The following is a 19750-nucleotide window of genomic DNA, read 5'->3' on the forward strand; positions in this document are numbered from 1 at the left end:
TATCTTAATCATTTAACACACTTAAATACCTATTGTGTGTTTAGCACTGCACTAGATTTGGAACACTGGCAACAAATAAGACACACTGTCCCTATCCAGACAGACTACACTGCAACAGCAACTACTAGAAGACTGGAATTAGGCTTGCATATTTCAACTGCTTACACCTATTAGTCCTATAAGGTAGGTGTTATTAACCTCCTTACACAGATGAGGAAATTAGTTTAGAAAACTACCTTGCCTGGATCACCTGGGTAGCTCAGTTTGTTAAGTACTGGACTTCAGCTCAGGTCATGATCTCATGTTCCTGAGTTCAAGCCCCAAGTCAGGCTCTGTGCTGACAGCTGGGAGTCTGGAGCCTGCTCAGGATTCTGTGTCTCCCTCCCTCTCCCCCCCCTCTACCCCCCCCTCTTCCCCCCTCTACCCCCTCTCTCCCCCCCCTCTTCCCCCCTCTACCCCCTCTCTCCCCCCCTCCCCCTCCCCCGCTTGCACTCCATAAATAAACCATTAAAAACAAACAAAACACCTCAGCATTGAACTATAATGTTCATGATTTTCCATACACTCCGCATTAAGACAGAATTTAACTAACATGCGAACATGGTGCCAGAGAGATGAAGTTTATGATAGAATTATAAAGTGCAGTAACTGATCCTAAAATTTTCTATGATACAAGCACAGATTTGGTTTGCTTTAGTGAGGGGGTCCACAAAAAAACAGAAAGGAAACTTTCTTTATCCTCCCAAAACTTCAGCTACTGACTAAATCTTGTAAATGGTAAAATTTTCTTTGAATACTAGAAAGTGAAAAAGTGCTGTTTAAAGTTATCAATACATAAAATTCAGTAATTCTAAAGACAATTGCCATGGGAGCCTTACCTTGGCCACTACACACATATACATAGAGACATGTGTGTGCATATATGTCTGTCATAAATTTGACACTTCCTCTCACAAGGGAAATGTTAGTTACAGTAGGAACTGTGAGAGTCTCATGACTTTACTATTTACACTATCAATCATAATTCTACAAAGTACATTTTCTTCTGAGTTGAAAGGGACCAAGAATCTACACAACCATCTTCAGTTAACAAAGAGGTTTTACGTTCTTTTTTTTTTTCCCTGTTGATAGAAATTATACACACACAGTACCAGCCCAAACTCCATCAAACGATGTTTGGCCAATTTCTTACACTGCCAAATCTCTAACAGTTTGGTGTTCTCAAGTATTTGAATTCAGCGGTGTATCTGCCTTTTATTTTCCTTTAAAAAACAGAGATCAGAACATTTATGGATAGGATAGCCAAAATAAGGTCTAATGAATAAAGATGAAGCTAGGACTCAGGTTTCTAAAAGATTTAAGCAATTTCAAAGAATCCTGTCCCTAAGGGCATAATAAACGATGGCAATTATCATTTTAAAATATGTAAAATAGAACATTGAATTAAAATGGAGAATTTAACAAACAAAAATAAAATGATCAAAATTCATATGATCGGAATGGGAAAGAGATTTCCAAAATGTTTTTATAATACCACTGCATGAATAAGGAAACGCATTCCTGTATTCGAGTGTTAATGCCCAAAACACTACATTTCTTCTGAATTATAACATGCCATAATATAACAGACCTGCATTTGTGGTAACGCCAAAACCACTCTGAAGAAGTGGTCTTGACCGCAATTCAAAGCTTAAAGAATGGCTTTCTGCCAAAGTCTATCAGAGCCATGAACTTGTCACACTGCTTTCACGCACCACTAAGACCAAAAGCAGGGGTCCAGCAGCTCGCTAGTATCTGCTCCCTCAAGCCTCCCAGGGGGCCCTGGGGCGCTCAAAGGTAATACACAAGGCAGCGCACAGGAGTTGAGAGCACAATCTGACAGCAAACTGTTTGGCCCTGGGTCGAATGAAGAGCAGCCTATACTCAATCATCTGTGACCTCTGCGCAGCACAAAGGAAACGTTCTGAACTGGGAAGGACCAGGAAGTGATTAAAAGTACAGGTGATTCAAAGTATAGGTCATCAGAAACTGGTGGTGGTGAGGCACTAATACAGGATCAAAAGCTGGAGTCAGGGGTAGCAACAAAGAAAATGAGGATAACCATCTTTAACAGGAAGAGGTCTCATTCACCCACTGGATCATTCACACTATGTATGTACCTGGTGTTTTGCTGTGCTAGGAATTTAAATTGGGCAAACTGCAAAGTTATGTTGTCAGAGTTAATTTACTATCTAGTCAACCGCCCTACATCAAGCTAACTAGAAAACAGAAGAATAGGTTTTCTTTAAAGATAAACTCTACTGCAGCAACTTAATTCTTAACATTTCTTTGATCAACTTCTACACCTACATGATCCCTGTAGGCATGTGGTTTCTCAACAGTAGTCTTACTGACCTCTTCCCCTCATTCTTGCCTTCTGTCATAAGCAATTCATTGACTAATGCTGCTAACTGCATCTCAAATTATCTTCTATATTTCCACTCCCCGATTCCATAAGGTTAGATGAAGCTCTCACTACTACTTCTATCCATAGTTTCCTAAACAGGCCTCATATAGCAGAACAGAAAAGTACCTAACAAATAGAATGTATCTCCTTATCTATGCTGTCATTTAATGCTCATTACTAGCCCTGACAGGCAGGCACTATTTCAAACTTAGAAGAAAAATTGAAGCTCAGAAAGTCACAAGGCAGGACTTTCTCTTACCTCTGATTACACATTGACAAAACTAAGGTCAAGATGGGACCCACATATAAATATATAAGGAAGTCATAATATGGTCCTTAAACTGGTTATCTTCTTTGCTTTTCCAAATTAAGGACTTTTTTTTCCCTAATTCAGTGATAAATTAACATCTGTTTCCTTTTTTTCATTAAACAAACCACTCATATGAAAATTTCATGTTTCAGAAAAATCACTTTTTAACCTGTAAACTACTTGCAGCAAACAAAAATTGATGAATCCCAAGAATGAAATGTTGTAATAATCAAACTAGAGAAGATGAAACAATGCCATTAGGTTAAAATAATCAGGGAAATCTGATGTGTTAATAGCTCTAGGGATTAGTAGGAAAAATGCCAACCTGTTTCCTCAATAAATTAGATATTTTTAGATCCTAACTTTTACGCTGATCTTTTCTTAATAGAAGTATAATCAGAGAAATATGGCCAAACCCATAAGCTTATATTATTCATATTCAAGTTGACTCAAGTGTGTATAGTATTAACATCAAGTTTTCAAATATAAGCCTGCAGACAGTATCTGTTCACTAACCCAATACACCAGAATAGCAAGTCATATGTTAAAAAAGAAAAAAAGGTAGCAAAAGCAAAAAATAATGGAAAGTAGCTCTTAAACTGTAATATTATTTAGATTAAGTGTTTTGAATTAAAAATAATTGTGAACAAGTTGATCTAAAATTAGAACACTATTTTCCACATTGGAGAAAAAAATTTATAGTCACCCAAATAAGTCAGTATTAAATTTACAAGTTTTATAATGCAGAGAAGAAGAAACTTTTACCAAGTCCAAAAAGCTAAAATGATGACTAATTTCCTCACCTCAATTAAACTATCTGTACGTTTCCTATGGAGAATGTCCTGCTACAGTTTACTATTATTACCTGTTCAACAATACCAGTGTTCCTTAGTGAACCATGCTGACATCTTCAAAAAAAGTGATGATCCATGTTTCCGAAAGATCCGCATCAAGATCTAAAGGGGCTATAAATACTCCTGAAAAGAAGTCCTTAGAAGTCCATGTTCCTTTAAATAGTTTTGATGAATCTAAAACTAACTGGTAGGAAAATTTACATATACCAGGTGTAGGTCTCCAGCAATTTCACCCAGATAATTTTTCATTGTAGTATCAAATACTAATATAAGATCCATTATGTATAAGCCAATAATATTGATGCAATTGACAAATTAACTTCCTGGGTTTTTTAAATGATGGTGGTTCCTAGGCAGAAGGAAAGTTTAAGACTAAAATTAGATCCTTAATTCTAAGTATAAATTTGAACTTTGGAATGAAAACCAAAGTTAGGGGCACCTGCATGGCTCAGTTGGTTGAGTGTTCGACTTCGGCTCAGGTCATGATCTCACGGTCATTGAGTTTGAACCCCACATAGGACTCTGTGCTGACAGCTCAGAGCCCAGAACCTGCTTTGGATTCTGTCTCCCTCTCTTTCTGCCCCTCCCCCTGCTCGCACTCTGTTCTGTTTCTCAAAAATAAATGTTTAAAAAAAAATTTTTTTTTTTTTTTAAGAAAACCAAAGTTAAAGTGGAGTCACAATTTTTTCCCTGGCTATCCCTCAATTCCTTGGTATGGTTCCAGTATTCCTCAAGAATTAATCCAACCAGTCTCGTCATGATACTCAACAAATCTTTTAATCTGACAGAGGAATACTACTTGTCCTGGGTCAGCCCTCTTGACTTTTGGACAACTTGCTAGGACCTACATTTTATACTATTTTTATAACATCTTCATATCTCTCACTTGGTCTGCCCCATTCTCAGACTCAAAAGCACCGTTCACACATTATTTTAAACAAGAAAACTAAAGAACAAATATTCTGGTTTGTTCAGGCTGCATGTAAATGAGGGAGAGAGGAGGTTGTGGGGTAGGAAGAGGAGGATAGAACACAGAAATGCAACTAAGCAGTAAAAAGGCAAAGGACTGCCTGAGGAAGTGTCAAAGTCACCAAGCCGAAGAGAAATAAAGAAAGGAGTCATGGAGTGTCTAGCGGCCATAAAAGGGCAACTGTCCACCTCCTAACAAACTAAATCTGGTCAATCCCAAATATGGAAATGTTTTAGTTCAAATACAGAGCTTTTCTTCTGTGGGATACGAGCACAGATCACAATCATTCTTTCCCTACTGAAAAGAAAAAAGTAAACTCACTTGGAGATCTACCATTGTGAGAAAAGTCTGCTGAATTACTATATAAACTATTTCTAAGTTTCGTTCCCCCGAAGTCCATGTTTTTCTAACAAAAAAACACTCTAGCCCTTTCACAGTCATTCTAGGGCTTCAGTCTCCACACTGTAAAATATAAATGTTAATTTTAACAACCTGGAGAGCTGGAGTTGCATTTTGTTAAGTCCAATACTCATTAAATGTTAGCTATTATGCACTCAAGATTTTCTTGGTCTTTAATACAAACTCTAACTCACAGAGTTCAGTGATGGTAAAATTGAAGAAATTAAAATCACTTCAAAATGTGATTACCTCTTTATATATCCACTCATCCTCTCCATCTGTAAATTAAGAAGTTGGTAAAGAAGAGAATGGTCTGTTCTGCCATGACAGGTCAGACGCATGTTAATAACCTCTATTATCAAAAGTCCATTCATTTAACAAGTATCTACCAAGCACCTGCTGTGATTAGTCACGGTCTTGGGGCAGGGGATACAGGAGTCAACAAAACAGAGTGTATAATTGCGGGGGTACAGAGAGTAGCACTGAAAACTGGTTCCGAGGGTGGAGTGACAGCCTTTATTTCAAACGTCAATGTTTTCAATGGATTTTACCACCGTTTTATAGGTTACCTGTACCTGCTCTGTCCCTGCCCAAGGCCACAATTTCTCACAGATTACTTTTTCCACAGGAATTTTTAACCAAAAAGAGATTTTCATAAAGGTAAATTTCATGCAGACGAGTAACCTAGCTACTTGGCTGCTACCATCAGCACTTCTGGCACGTTTTTCATCACCTTCGTCCTCCCATTGCAGTAATGAAACACAAGCGCACTCAACCAAAGTAAAGGCTTTGAAATAGTTCTTTGGCCTACCCAGACCACCCCAAGAGCTCCTGCCCAGGATTCCTTATAACAAATAATCAAGGAGCGTGGGGCAGGGCTGGGTGAGGGTCGGTGAAGAAGGCAGTTGTCCTTTCTGATCGCTATTTTCTAAAGTCATGCATTTCCAATCATTATTTTTAAAGAGTGTATGCTGACGTGATGGTTGTTAAAGAAACACCTGAAGACCCATGGGTGTCATCTAAAGCTGTTATTTTATTTGCAGTTCACTCGCTCTGATGTATCAGAACCTGGCTACATTACTGATAAGGTCTCCCTAATCAAAACCGTACCCCTCATCTAAGCAACAGGTTTGGCATGTGTGCATATTTCCGGCTCACCTGTGTACTACTCTCTCCCATAATCGCCTAGCAGTTCAATGTTACAAGATAAACTGACTTCATTTTATTTTTCACAAGGAAGATATTCCCTGATTTTAATGACAACTGCTGACATTAGTATATTTCACTTTTCAGTTAGGTTCATCCTTGAAATAGAGTTCTAAAGTATTCTTTTAATAGATATCCCAGATCCCAGAAACATGCAAAGTAGCAATGCTTTTCAAAGTAAATTAGCTTGAGAAAGTGCCTAATGCTAACAATCTTACCATTTATACAAAAGATTTTTAAAACTTTGTTATTTTCAGAATCAAAAACATCCTTTTAAAATGCTCTCAGGGCACCTGGGTGGTTCAGTCAGTTAAGCATCCGACTTCGGCTCAGGTCATGATCTCACAGTTTGTGGGTTCGAGCCCCGCCTCGGGCTCTGTGCTGACAGCTCAAAGCCTGGAGCCTGCTTTGGATTCTGGATCTCCCTCTCTCTCTGCCAGTCCCCCACTTGTGCACTACCTCTCTTTGTCTCTCAAAAATAAATAAAAGTAAAAAATAAAATAAATTATAAATAAATATATAAATAAAAACCTCTCAAAGCAGCTAATCTTCATTCTTAAGAGAGTTTTTGACTCATTTTTAGTAACCAAAAGTATCCTTGAACCATATCTAAGAATTAACATTGTAATTTATGAAATGTTCTTTCTTCTAATCCCAGATATATGTTTGGGGCGCCATCTGTGTCCACTGATCTCAGTTGAAGGTTAACTAAACTAGAAGTTTAGTTTCCATCTAAACTACTTTTTTCTTTTGTAGGAAAAAATATACCAAAGACAAAGGATACAAGTTGCTCTCATTCTCACCCAAGCTGGTAACTAAAGGGACACGGTTGTGAAGAAGAAACAAATGCCAGGAAACAACCCGGTGAAACGTTGCAGTCTCAACAGGAGAAGCAACATGAGGAAGAAAGAGGAGGTCGGGAATAAACCAGACTACAATAATGAGGAAGAGCCAAGCGATGCAGTTGATGAGGGAAGGAAGAACTGAGCAGTCTAGAAGAAGGCAAGGTTGGGTGGGGAGTGGGGAGGCTGTGGGGAAATGAGTAATGGAAAAAAGGAATTAACGTTCCCATTCTCTGAATCCACAAGCTGTTTTCTGCCTCCCCACTAGCAACGGACGCCTGCACACACTGATGCGGAGACCACTTCCACCCCGAGGGTACTCGATCCGAGGCTGGGGGAGCGGGACTACGACTTTATCTTCTGCAATTTCAAAATATCATTTCTAAGTTTAGTATATCGTACCCAAATTCGGAGCAGGAACTATGTATGTCTGACTCAAATTCCAAGAACTTGCAAAGAAAGATGAATTTTGCTTATCATCTTTTGGCCTTCTATTCTGGCAAAGATTTCTTCCATTTTTCAACTCCCAAGTGTAGAAAACTAATATACAAATTCCATTGCTATGAAACAATTTACCAGAAGTCTTCATTCTTATTGTTTTCTAGGGAGAAAGAAACTGTATTTTAGATACAATCCTAAAACATGCACATGCCAATATTGTCCTACTTGGAAGTTTATTTTAAAATATTCACCAGAAACTCTGTAAACATCTTCAATATATCTATAAAACAAATATCTGCCTGTTAGGAGGATGCTATGGTAGGCACAGGCACTAATCCAAAAAAATAAATAAATAGAAGTTCTAACACTTACCTACACTAAGTATTGTAATATATCTGATTTATTATATCTGATTTATGCTTAATCCTTTTGCGACATTAAACTTGTATCCATCTTCTAAATTAAAGCAGCAGCTATAATATGCAAAGCCCAAACATATAAGGAATGAGAAAATGAACCGGGTGGGTTTTCATATATATTAGGTTTTTTTTTTTAATTGTATGGGTCACTTCCATCAATGTAAAGTAAGAGTAAATTCCTCCTCAAGTAGTAAATATTATAAATTTCTTACCTAGGAGACTTTAAATATTTACCAGAGGAAGCTCACACCTGTGCACACATACCAGTAACATGACCAAAAAAACCCAAAAAACAAAAAACACAAAACACAAAGACAAAGGGGCACCTGGGTGGCTTTTGATTTTGGCTCAGGTCATGATACCAGAGGTCATGGGACTAAGCCCTGCATAAGGCTCCGTGCTGAACACGGAACCTGCTGGAGATTCATTATCTCTCCCTCCGCCCCTCTCCCCTGCATACAAGGTCTCTCTTTAAAACAAACAGGGGCGCCTGGGTGGCTCAGGCGGTTAAGCCTCCGACTTCGGCTCAGGTCAGATCTCACGTTCATGGGTTCGAGCCCGAGTCAGACTCTGTGCTGACAGCTAGCTCAGAGCCTGGAGCCTGCTTCCGGTTCTGTGTCTCCTTCTCTCTCTGCCCCTCCCCCTCTCAGGCTCTGTCTCTCTCTGTATCAAAAATAAATAAAACACTAAAAAAAATAAAAAACAAACAAACAAACAAAATGCTTCATAGCTCATTAACTATAACCAACCATCAGAGATAAGACTACTAACTAAGCTGATAATCCGGTTTTAGGTATCTGAAGTCTTTTCTGGCTGGGGTCAATTTGGCAATCTAGATTTGTAAGACTAAGTTTCATACAATTTCCCAATTGATCTTTACCAGTACTTAGGTCTCTGCAGTCTGGCACATATGCGTGCCCCTAAAACAAAAGTTTTACAAAACCATATTGTGGGATACATTAATGACATTTGCTATTCTGTTTTTTCCACTTCATTTAATTAGGGGGGAAAGGCAGTAATTTATTAATTTGACTCCAGAATAGGCTACCACTGGCAGTTTGAAGATCACTGATCTATAGATAATAGATAAATACCAGAATGCATGCCAAGGGGCAGAATACTAGAGATCACTCTACTTGGTAAAACAGCCTTGATTAATGCCACTCAAAAGCTATTATGTTCTCCTATTCTCTACTCCTTAGATACTCTCCTATAATACCCTTCACTTGAAATTAAAGGCATTGGTGAGGGGATCCTTGAAGGTGATATAGAGCATGGCATACCATTACAAGCCACAGACTGGAATGTATCCTGGTTATTTCTTGGCAAGGCGAAACAAGATAGAACCAACAGCATCTGTGACTATGGCAGGCACATACTTAGTGGAACTAAAACAATCCAATCAACATAAACATAAGTGTATATATATTTTTTACTTCAGCATTTTAAAAACTTGAAACAAAATATTTTTTAAACACTCTTTTCTATAGTCCACGCTGATGTTTTATTTTCTATTCTCATACATGTCTTAATGCTGACCCTTACCCATTAAATCAATTTCTAGACCTACTAACAAATGGGTTGAAAAACCTGCAATTTGAAAAACATAGCTTTAGAGGATGTATAAATCTACCCAGCAGAATTAGAGGACCAGTCTCTAGTGACCACCTTTCACTGATGAGAAAAAGCCCAAAGCATTGAAAGCATCAATCAAATAGTGATTGTTCACTAGGAAGGTGATTTGAGAAAGTGTAAGAATCAAGGTAAGAAAAAAAAGTTAATAGCACCCTGCCCCGCCAAAACCAGGTTCCTAATCTGACATTTAATAATCATCACCATTGTTAGTCTAACAATGGCTTTCTACCCAGCACTGTGTGTATAATTTATTTATACAGATAGATATATAACCTATATATAGATATGTGCATGTGCATATACATGCATATAGATACACATATAAAATTCATTAACACATTATATAATCATATACATTTATGTTATACTTTAATATATAAACTTTTTCCATATCATTTTTATAATCTGTCAAAATGATAAACTAAGTGTTAGATCTGAAACACAGGTCAGTTGGCACTAGAGTCTAAGCTTTTTAATCAGTAAGTTATAAACTTTTCCAAAGGGTACAGGAGCTCCCAACCCTGGTCTCTGCATCAAGAATACTGTGGAGTTAAAACAAAACAAACAAATGCCCAAGTACTACAGCCCAAAAAAAGATTTTCAAAGTTGAAGTAGCAAATATTATAAAGAAATATATTTTATAAACAATGTATTGAATTAATATCATCTCCAACCCATGTCAGAAGAGATCTTTTTGGAAAGTAGATACTATTGAACTGAATGACTGCCTTGTTTAATAAGCAGCTGACTTTACCTCAAAACTTGATAAGATCCCTATCATTATAGGCTAGAATTTAATATAAAGCAGTTGTCTAATGTTTAATAACTAAATTCCACTTTTTAACTGCTGACCTGTCAAAAATTCTTAACATAAAGTAGCTCAACTGATAAAAATTACAGATTGCACTAGTGTATTTCTATTAAATTTACCTATCCATAATTCTTTTTTGTTTTTTATTTATTTTTGAGAGTCAGAGACAGTGCAAGCAGGGGAGGGTAAGAGAAAGGGAAATACAGAATCTGAAGCAGGCTCCAGGCTCTGAGCTAGCTGTCAGCACAGAGCCCGACATAGGGCTCGAACCCACGAACTGTAAGATCATGATCTGAGCTGAAGCCAGACGCTTAACCAACCTAGCCACCCAGGCGCCCCTACCTATCCGTAATTTAAACCGCTACTTTTCCAACATATTTTCCTTCATTATCTAAAAGCTGAAGAATTCTGAACCTACTACAACATTAACAAACTCTGTGTTCTTCCTGGGTTCATTCATATCCACCATCCTTAAGCAAGCATTTAGGGGCGCCTGGGTGGCTCAGTCGGTTAAGCGTCCGGCTTCGGCTGAAGTCAGGATCGCACATTCGTGTGTTCGAGCCCCGCGTCAGGCTCTGTGCTGATGGCTCAGAGCCTGGAGCCTGCTTCAGATTCTGTGTCTCCCTCTCTCTCTGCCCCTCCCCGCTCATGCTCTGCCTCTCTCTGTCTCAAAAATAAATAAAACACTAAAAAAAAAAATTAAAAAAAAAAAGCAAACATTTAGTAGGAAGCACACCATACAAAAGTAGGTTTCCAAGGTTTCAAATAAAAGTGGTTTTAACTACCTCAGTCAAATAAAATGTAAGAACACAAAAACCCTAACAATTTTTGATGGTTAAGTGCGTAATATGAAACCTAGAATTACCACTATTAGCAACCACAAATAACAGTGGGCCTATATACCACAAACACATGAATGATTAATTGCATACATACATTAGAGTAGCAATAACAATCACTGTTAATAAGAAGTCACTCATTTTCCTCTGAGGAAAAATTCTTTGTAAACGACAAAAACAAACACAAACTATAAATGGTCCGAGTAAGAATTATTTTGTTTAGTTAAATTAAGGCTCCAACTGAAGCATTTATCCAACTATTTCCTGTTCAGGCCATGAAATGACAGCACTGCAGACAAACTAGTCTATGAAGCAGACCACAGAGCTAATTACAGACTAATATATGAAAATACCTAAACTATTTGGTACAAGAAATCACGGCCCATCACTATTAAAATCCAGGTGAAATATCTATCCCAGTGTCTTCTATAACCATTTCTCAGGGTGGATGTCATTTATCAAGCTTATGATACATGGGATTTTTTTTAACAAAAGAAAAAATACTATCACCATAAATCCATAACCACATCTGTAATCCAAACATTAAAATCTCTTAAAATATGTGATAATTAAATATGGAATCATGAGCGTTCATTCTATCCATGACCCTGGGGTCACTGGGAGATTTCTAAAGCATACCTTTTAATCCACGCCATGGTACTTCAAGAACATGTTAAGGTAAGTCACAGCTTGGAACACTTCGATGCACCTCAAAACACCTCAGCCAGTGTATCTGTATCATTCTCCTTTCCTTTTGAGATCATAATGCTTCCGAAGAACTACAATGCTTCCATTTGAATGATAGTCTCATAATTTCAATGACTTAAAAACAAAAACAAAAAATAAGGACTTAAGTGTTGGTATGTTAAGCCACTGGTGCACTGTTAACTGCTGCCATGACTAAGAAAACCAAAGCTGCTGGACTACTATGTAACACTGTCATTTTTAATGTGAACCCTCATAATGAAGAAGGAATGCATGCTTAGTAGTTGGGAGTGACAGCTCTGGCTTTATGGAGATCCATCAAAACCCCACAAAATCTCTTTGCCCCAACTGATTCTTCAGTTTTCTTTTCAAGGAATGAAAATAATGGGTCTGAACACTTGGTAGGTTCCTCTGATTGACCAACTCTTCCACTCTGTGTTGAATGAGAGCTGGAAATTCCCCACACAACCTGTATAAAAGGGAACTCATTAATAGTACCGTAGAGGGTCCTGTCCCGCCTGATGCTAATATTACTAACTCTGTGTAATTCCACGGAAGTCATCAAGTTGAAAACAGCTCCGGTTTGTAAAGCTGACTTTCATTAAGGGCATGTACACGTCAATGGACAACAGATGGCTCACTATCAAGTGGCACTGCTGCCCTGTGGCCGCCCCGGCAGACTTCTGTCCCTCGCTCCTCACTCCCGCCCACCTTTCTTAAATACAAATACTTAAAACATTTCATTATTAAAATGACAGAAGTTTATATTCCACATTAGAAATCTAATTCACTCTACTGTTGCCTCAAGTTTGGCAATGTGTAATAGTTACCAGAAGGAAGACTCAAGCTACACAAAGAAAGTAAAACTAACTGACAATCAATATGCATTTGTCATAAAGCAATTAAAGTTACTTTAGGATGACTGATAAGGAAATCTTAAATAAAAGCAAGCCATAAAAAGGGCTCCCAAAGAAAACAGTCACTGGAAGAGGTCTGTTATGCTCTGGGTCTGTGGAACAGCTTGTGTGAAGGTAAAAGATAAGAAAGGGAAAAATGACAAAATTTCCCAGCCAGCACTAAAAAGTCTGTGCTAAGGAGAAAGTGGAACTATTTCTTGTTTGCAAAAGTAGATTCAACTGATGAAAACCTTTCCAAGTCCAATGTTGGAAAATTACATATTTTTAAGATTTAGATGTATTAAAGGTTGTAGACAATGCAGATTACAAAACACAGGTCACTCTTCAGAAACCTGATAGTAGGGGCAGAATTGCACATAGGAAAGAACACTACCAGAGAAGGGAGGAAGGAACTAATGAAGAACACAATCAAGGGACCTGGTCCAGTGCAATCACTAGAGCCGTAGTCTTCTTTTTAAATGGATTGTTTTACCTTTCAGTGCAACCCCGACCCTTCTCACTTCACCTCGAAGCCTCTGAACGGGTCACTATGTTACAACTCCCCGGAAAGGCACTCGCATTGCTTCCTCCAAATAACACACACTATTACGTTAATGTTCCTGAGGTACAGCTCCTTCCTTGCACATAAAAATTAATAGGGGCGCCTAGGTGGCTCAGTCAGTTGAGTGTCTGGCTTTGGCTCAGGTCATGATCTCGTGGTTTGTGGGTTCGAGTCCCGCATTGGGCTCTGTGCTGACAGCTCAGAGCCTGGAGCCTGCTTCGGATTCTGTGTCTCCCTCTCTCTCTGACCCTTCCCCTGCTCGTGCTGTCTCTCAAAAATAAATAAAAAACATTTAAAAATTAAAAAAAAAATTAATGTCAACTACTGGGAAATAAGGCAAAATATAAATGTTAGATAAAAAAGAATAAAAGCCTAACTCTGAATAACTTACTCTAATGCCATTTAATTTTTAGAACCTTATTATATAGAGGAGAAAATGGACATTCTCTGGCCAGCTGACTGACCCAAAAAAGCAAGCAGTAAAAGAGCTAGGACTTAAATCTAGGTCTTCTAGCTAGAATTTCAGCACTTTTCTGCTACCATTTTGTTGCAGCGTATTGCTGGGGAGAGGGGCGGTCCTGAGGCTAACATGTGTTGACATTATGCCAAGAACTGTGCGCAGCCCCTGCTGCTCTTTCGTCCTGGTCTACCATCCTGACACTGAGGAGTCACCTCCTACAGCGAGGAGATCAGGCTCAGGGATTATTCAAGCAACCTACTATGTCAACCCATCTTCCAGAATAAATCAGAAGAAATCAAGCCCAACGCTTGTTTTTCAACCTGGCTGATATAATAATTTAATTTTACAAACCCTTCTTCACTCAAAACCCAGTCAACATTTATAAATAAATCTGTAGCCATGGTTTAACACAGACTATATACACATTTAATCATTTCACTAAGGGTTAATATCATATATGTACACTAAAATCAAAAACCCATTTGATTCCTACCAATGAAATCTAATATTTTCATGAACTTATACACTTAAAGATCTTTTAAAGAGAACTTGGAAATCACAGTAGTTATCAATATGAATTTTAGATGACCAAAGAAAAATGAGCAATGAAAAGTATTTTCCTTAAGAGAGTACACTGCCGGGATGCCTGGCTGGCTCAGTCAGTAGAGCATGTGACTCCTGATTGCAAGGTCATGAGTTCAAGCCCCATGTTAGGTGTGGCGCCTACTTGGGGGGGGGGAGACAGTACACTGCCACATTTTCCCAAATGGGCCCTGTCTCATAAACTGCTACCAGTATTATCCTCATGGAAAGAGAGATTAGCTGAGAGAGGGGAGGCCATTCAGTCAGTTTATCAGTAATTAAAAATACAAACAACCCCCCCAAAAGTAGATGGACAGATCCCTCCTATACTTCAAAACATTTTTAAACTAAAAGGAAAACAAAAAGCAACAAGAAAAAAATCCCCCAAGGAAAGGAAAGGAAACTCCTAAGCAATTTCAAATCTGAATGGAAACCATGCATCTACACTACATTCCAAAACTCACTGCAGAAGTGATCAACTCAACTACTATGGCCACTGTTGGGTAACCAGTTAGGTGACTCCAAGAAACCATTTTTTACACTGCTGAAACAAAATCTTGCAGAATTACTACATTTAAAAGTCAAACTATTACAACAAAAAAACTTAAAAGGTCTTTTTAAAAATATTTTCATCAATAACAACACGAACCCTTTTGTATACCTCATTTTACAAGCATTAATATCCAAAATAGTAGATTATAATAGGAATGCCCATCAGAAATTCTGATGTTCAACTATATACTTTTAATTGTAAAATCAGTGTTTTTTATTTTTTTAATTTGCTTTAATGTTTGTTTATTTTTGAAACAGAGAGAGATAGAGCATAAGTAGGGGAGGGACAGAGAGAGGGAGACACAGAATCTGAAACAGGTTCCAGGCTCTGAGCTGTCAGCACAAAGCCCAATGCGGGGTTGGAATTCATGAACCTCGAGATCATGACCTGAGCCAAGTGTCTACCAAAGTCAGACACTTAACTGATTGAGCCATCCAGGCGCCCCAAAACTAGTGTGGTTTAATTAAAGACTGTATGCAACTGTCTACAAAGTATTTCACTACTTATAAAAGAAACAATATATTTCCATGCCAGTTGTGACAGCCTCCTTCACTCTGCTATGTCCAACAGGGAAGCTGTTATGTTCATCTTTTTTAACCCATTATCTAACTACCAAGGACCTGGAACAAACTAGGCACTAATGACCTAAATATGTGAAAATATTATACACATTTTGGACACATGATTGACAACTAAACAAAGAATGTTCCTGATGGGAGGGGATGTTTGATATGCCCTAAAACACAGTAGGTATATGACATTTGTTTATGAAGGTAGACTAGCACTACTGCTAACACATAAATTTCAAAAAATTAGAAAAGATGCCAGTACCTTCAAATCTTTAGGCTTTTATAAACTGTCTCACATAGTAATCTGAAATGACAATAATGAATGCATTCCGATGTTCACTGCAATATTACTTCCCAAGAAATGAATGGGGATTTCTTTCCAACAACATTAGAATAGTTATATTACGGCATATCCACACAATGGAAATGACGGTTGATAATACTGAAATTTATAACATGGTAATAATAGGCTAATTATATATGGTTACTTAATTATACAGTGTTTTCCCACATTATGTAGTATGTTTTATATATTTTAACAAATGTAGAAAATAATAAATGCAACATTTATAAATATCTAAGTTCCATGACATCAAGAACCATTTCAGGAGCACCTGGGGGGCTCAGTTGGTTAAGCATCCGACTTCAGCTCAGGTTATGATCTCTCAGTTTGTGGGTTCGAGCCCTGCGTCAGGCTCTGTGCTGACAGCTCAGAGCCTGGAGCCTGCTTCGGATTCTGTGTCTCCCTCTCTCTCTCTGCCCCTCCCCCATTTACTCTTTTTTAAAGGAAAAAAAAAAAAGAAGAACCATTTCAGAAGTGCCTCTGGGGAGGGGGGAAAAGAGGTGGTGGTGATGGAGGAGGGCACTTATGGGGAAGAGCACTGGGTGTTGTACGAAAACCAATTTAACAATAAACTATTAAAAAAAAAGAAAAAAAAGAATCAGATTGAGAATTAAAAAAAAAAATAGCACTACTATTAAAAAAAAAAAAGAAGAAGTGCCTCTGGCACTTACCACAGTGTCAGAGAGGCGTCTTCACACAGGTGACAAGAAAGCCCGGTGGCCACAAGAGTGGGCTCTGAAGAGAAGACAGCCTGAGTCTGAATCTAAATCCCAGACCCACAACTTACAGGCTATGCCACTTCAAGCAAGTTAATCACTAGGCACCTGAGCTTCTCCTCTGGAAAAACTGGGATGAATATACCACTTGTACAATGGAAGAAAAAAATGAGTTAATACATGGAAAAGCTTTAGAACAGTATCTGGCACATAGCATTGCCCAAATGAATAGGAGACAGAGGATGAAAGAGAGAAAGAGAGGGTTCTAAAATACCAGAGTAAATGAATGGATACTATCTTTAAAATACGGATAAAAATGCTGAAGAGCATACATAAATATTAAATAAGAGTTTTCCAAACTTTGCCTACCATCACCAAAAGTAGGTTTTTATACACACTCAGGTAGATTAATCGTATCCTATCTGTCATGATTTAATTAAAAAATTTTTTAAGGCTTTTTATTTTTGAGAGACAGAGAGAGACAGTGTGAGCAGGGGAGGGTCAGAGAGAGAGGGAGACACAGAATCCGAAACAGGCTCCAGGCTCTGAGCTAGCTGTCAGCACAGAGGCGGAAGCGGGGCTCGAACCCATGAACCGTGAGATCTGACCTGAGCCGAAGCTGGACGCTTAACCAACTGAGCCACCCAGGCGCCCCTGTCATGATTTAATTTAAATGCTAGTTGTAACCCAATAGATTGATTTCAAGACAACTAGCAGGTCACTTTCTAAATCACAGACTCCTAAATTCTCCTTTATTTTTGTCCTTCAACTTTATGTTTCTAAATAAGGGGCAAGAAAATTTACCCATTAAATCAAGAATCTAAGGTCAGAAAATACTCCAAAAAAGTCTTTAATCTGTCACATATTTTTGCCTCCTTTTTTATTTTTTAAATTCTATTCTTTATACTTAAATGACCAGAAATCTCAACAGAAAAATTTAGGGGTGCCTGGGTGGCTCAGTAGGTTAAGTCTCCGACTTCGGCTCAGGTCAGATTTCAAGTTTGTGGGTTCAAGCCCCATGTCAGGCTCTGTGCTGACAGCTAGCTCAGAGCCTGGAGCCTGCTTCCGGCTCTGTGTCTCCTTCTCTCTCTGCCCCTCCCCGTCTCACGCTCTGTCTCTCTCTGTATCAAAAATAAATAAAACATTAAAAAAAATTTTTTTTAAAAGAAAAATTTAAGAGATCATTAAAAGGTGATACATAAATTTGTCAGCTTTTTACCATAATTCTTGAAGAAATTAAGTTGGACAAGAGAAGAACACAAAATTAAGAAAAGTGTGACAGAACACAGGCTGCTGGGTTTGGTGTTTACCTACATTCCCACAAGGTCTTTTCCTGCCCCGCTTCTTGCCTTCTCCTACCCACACAAATACAGCTCATGTTCTAGCCATAGTGGAACTTACAGATTCCTCAGAACACACCACGGTGATTCAGATCTCTGGACCTCTACACGTGACCCCCCCACTGCAGGAGCAGTGTGTGAAAGAGACTTTAACATCACATGACAATGTAAGAATAAAGGAGAGTCTGCGTGGCTCAGTGTTAAGTGTCCCAACTCTTGATTTCAGCTCAGGTCACGATCTCAGGATCGTGAACTTGAGCCCCACACTGGGCTCTGTGTTGACAGTGTGGAGCCTGCTTGGGATTCTCTCTCTCCCTCTTTCTCTGCCCTTCCTTGGCTTGAGTGCTCTAAATAAACAAACATTAAAAAATAAATAAAGGAGAGGAAAAAAAGGAAATAGGTGAGACCAGAAATGAAAAACAAGTTTTTTTCAACCTTTTCAGTGCCTACAATGTATGACATACTGAGCCAAGTTGGTATTTTTACATAAATTCTTACAGGCTTATTGTATATAAAAATATTTTGAGAAGAAAAATTCTGAATACTGAATTGATGAAGCAAAGTATTTTAAATTACGTAACATAATTTACAGGATGTGTTCTACAGACACTTGAATTTTACAATTTCTGTCAACCAAGTCTTGGAAACAATCTTGTTATATGATGACAGAAAATTAACCACTGCTATTATCAAAAGTATGAAAACCACACATTCTAGGAATTTCAACTTTAGTTGAAAAACAATTGAAAGACGATTATAAACCTAAAAAGTTAAACCTTACTTTGAATAATTTTCAAAGAATCTTTCCAAGAATCATAAATTATTCTGATCCCATCCTGATAATAAAACTGTAATTCCTTTTCCAATTAGGGATAAGGGGACATCAGAACCTATAGCTAAGTGGCTAAGCTCAAGATCAACAAGGCTCAATAACTAAAAGACATTGTGATAAAGCAATTCTGGAAGATGAAATATTCAGCTAATTTTACTTTTGAGGAACTCCCAACTGGGGAAGTTTTTTCTTAAAATGTATATCCTAATAATCTTCAGCAACATAGATAAAAACTTCCATCAAAATGCCTGAGGCTGCTGCTACTCTTAAAATAGCAAACACCACAATACACCTCCATATTTTTACTAGAATTCTAGATGACACAGTACACATACACACACACACACACACACCTATCCTTTCTCATGTTTGTTTTTTTATTTATTTTTGAGAGACAGAGACAGCGGGAGACACAGAATCTGAAGCAGGCTCCAGGCTCTGAGTTAGCTGTCAGCACAGAGCCCGACGTGGGGCTCGCACCCATGACTGTGAGATCATGACCTGAGTGAATCTGGATACTTAACCAACTAAGCCACCCAGGCGCCCCTCCTATCCTTTTTCAAATGGATTGGTGTTAGCAAGTTGCTACCTGTCCCAGAGACCAAAGCTAGGAGTGGGGGAGAAATGGAGAGGGACATGAAGAAACAGTACTTCGAAGAACTGAGTAAAGGATGTTAGGGAAGAAAAAGCAGTTAATAGCAAAGTAAATCAGCTCATAAACACTACGATACACTTCTTCAGAACAAGCAAATCGACAGAAGTTTCTTTCCATTCTAGGACTTGGGAGGAAACTAAGTAAGAAGTGCTAAAGAGCCTGAATCAAATTTACCTCTACTTTCTTCATACTTTTTATGTATATATAGATTTATAAAAGTGTTTATGGGTGTACTGAGTTTCTATCATTTCCTTCAGCTTAGTTGCTTACGTCTCTTTTGTTTAAAATAGTTTGCTGTATAATTGGACTTAATGAAATGTTTAGAGGTGCAGTAGGCATGACTTTGAGTAGATAATGAAAGAAAA

The 19750-nt window shown here is 38.1% G+C and overlaps 1 protein-coding gene across 14 annotated transcripts in view; it reads right to left on the bottom strand.

Annotated features, from left to right (window-relative positions):
- Positions 1 to 19750, bottom strand: part of RBPJ (recombination signal binding protein for immunoglobulin kappa J region) — a 139875-nt gene that overhangs the window by 53003 nt on the left and 67122 nt on the right. For 5 of the 14 annotated variants that reach the window (XM_029947828.1, XM_029947812.1, XM_029947805.1 and 2 more), the window contains exon 2: positions 11812 to 11994. The exons of 7 other annotated variants lie outside the window; for them this stretch is intronic. In XM_029947828.1, coding sequence (XP_029803688.1) covers positions 11812 to 11828 — 17 coding nt within the window. In that variant the 5' untranslated portion in view covers positions 11829 to 11994. Of the gene's footprint in view, positions 1 to 7429; positions 7629 to 11811; positions 11995 to 19750 lie in introns of all 14 variants that reach the window. 2 more of the 14 variants (XM_029947835.1, XM_029947844.1) reach the window with 1 other exon arrangement.

The sequence above is a fragment of the Suricata suricatta genome, chromosome 1 (assembly GCF_006229205.1).
Source record: "Suricata suricatta isolate VVHF042 chromosome 1, meerkat_22Aug2017_6uvM2_HiC, whole genome shotgun sequence".
Lineage (NCBI taxonomy): Eukaryota > Metazoa > Chordata > Mammalia > Carnivora > Herpestidae > Suricata > Suricata suricatta.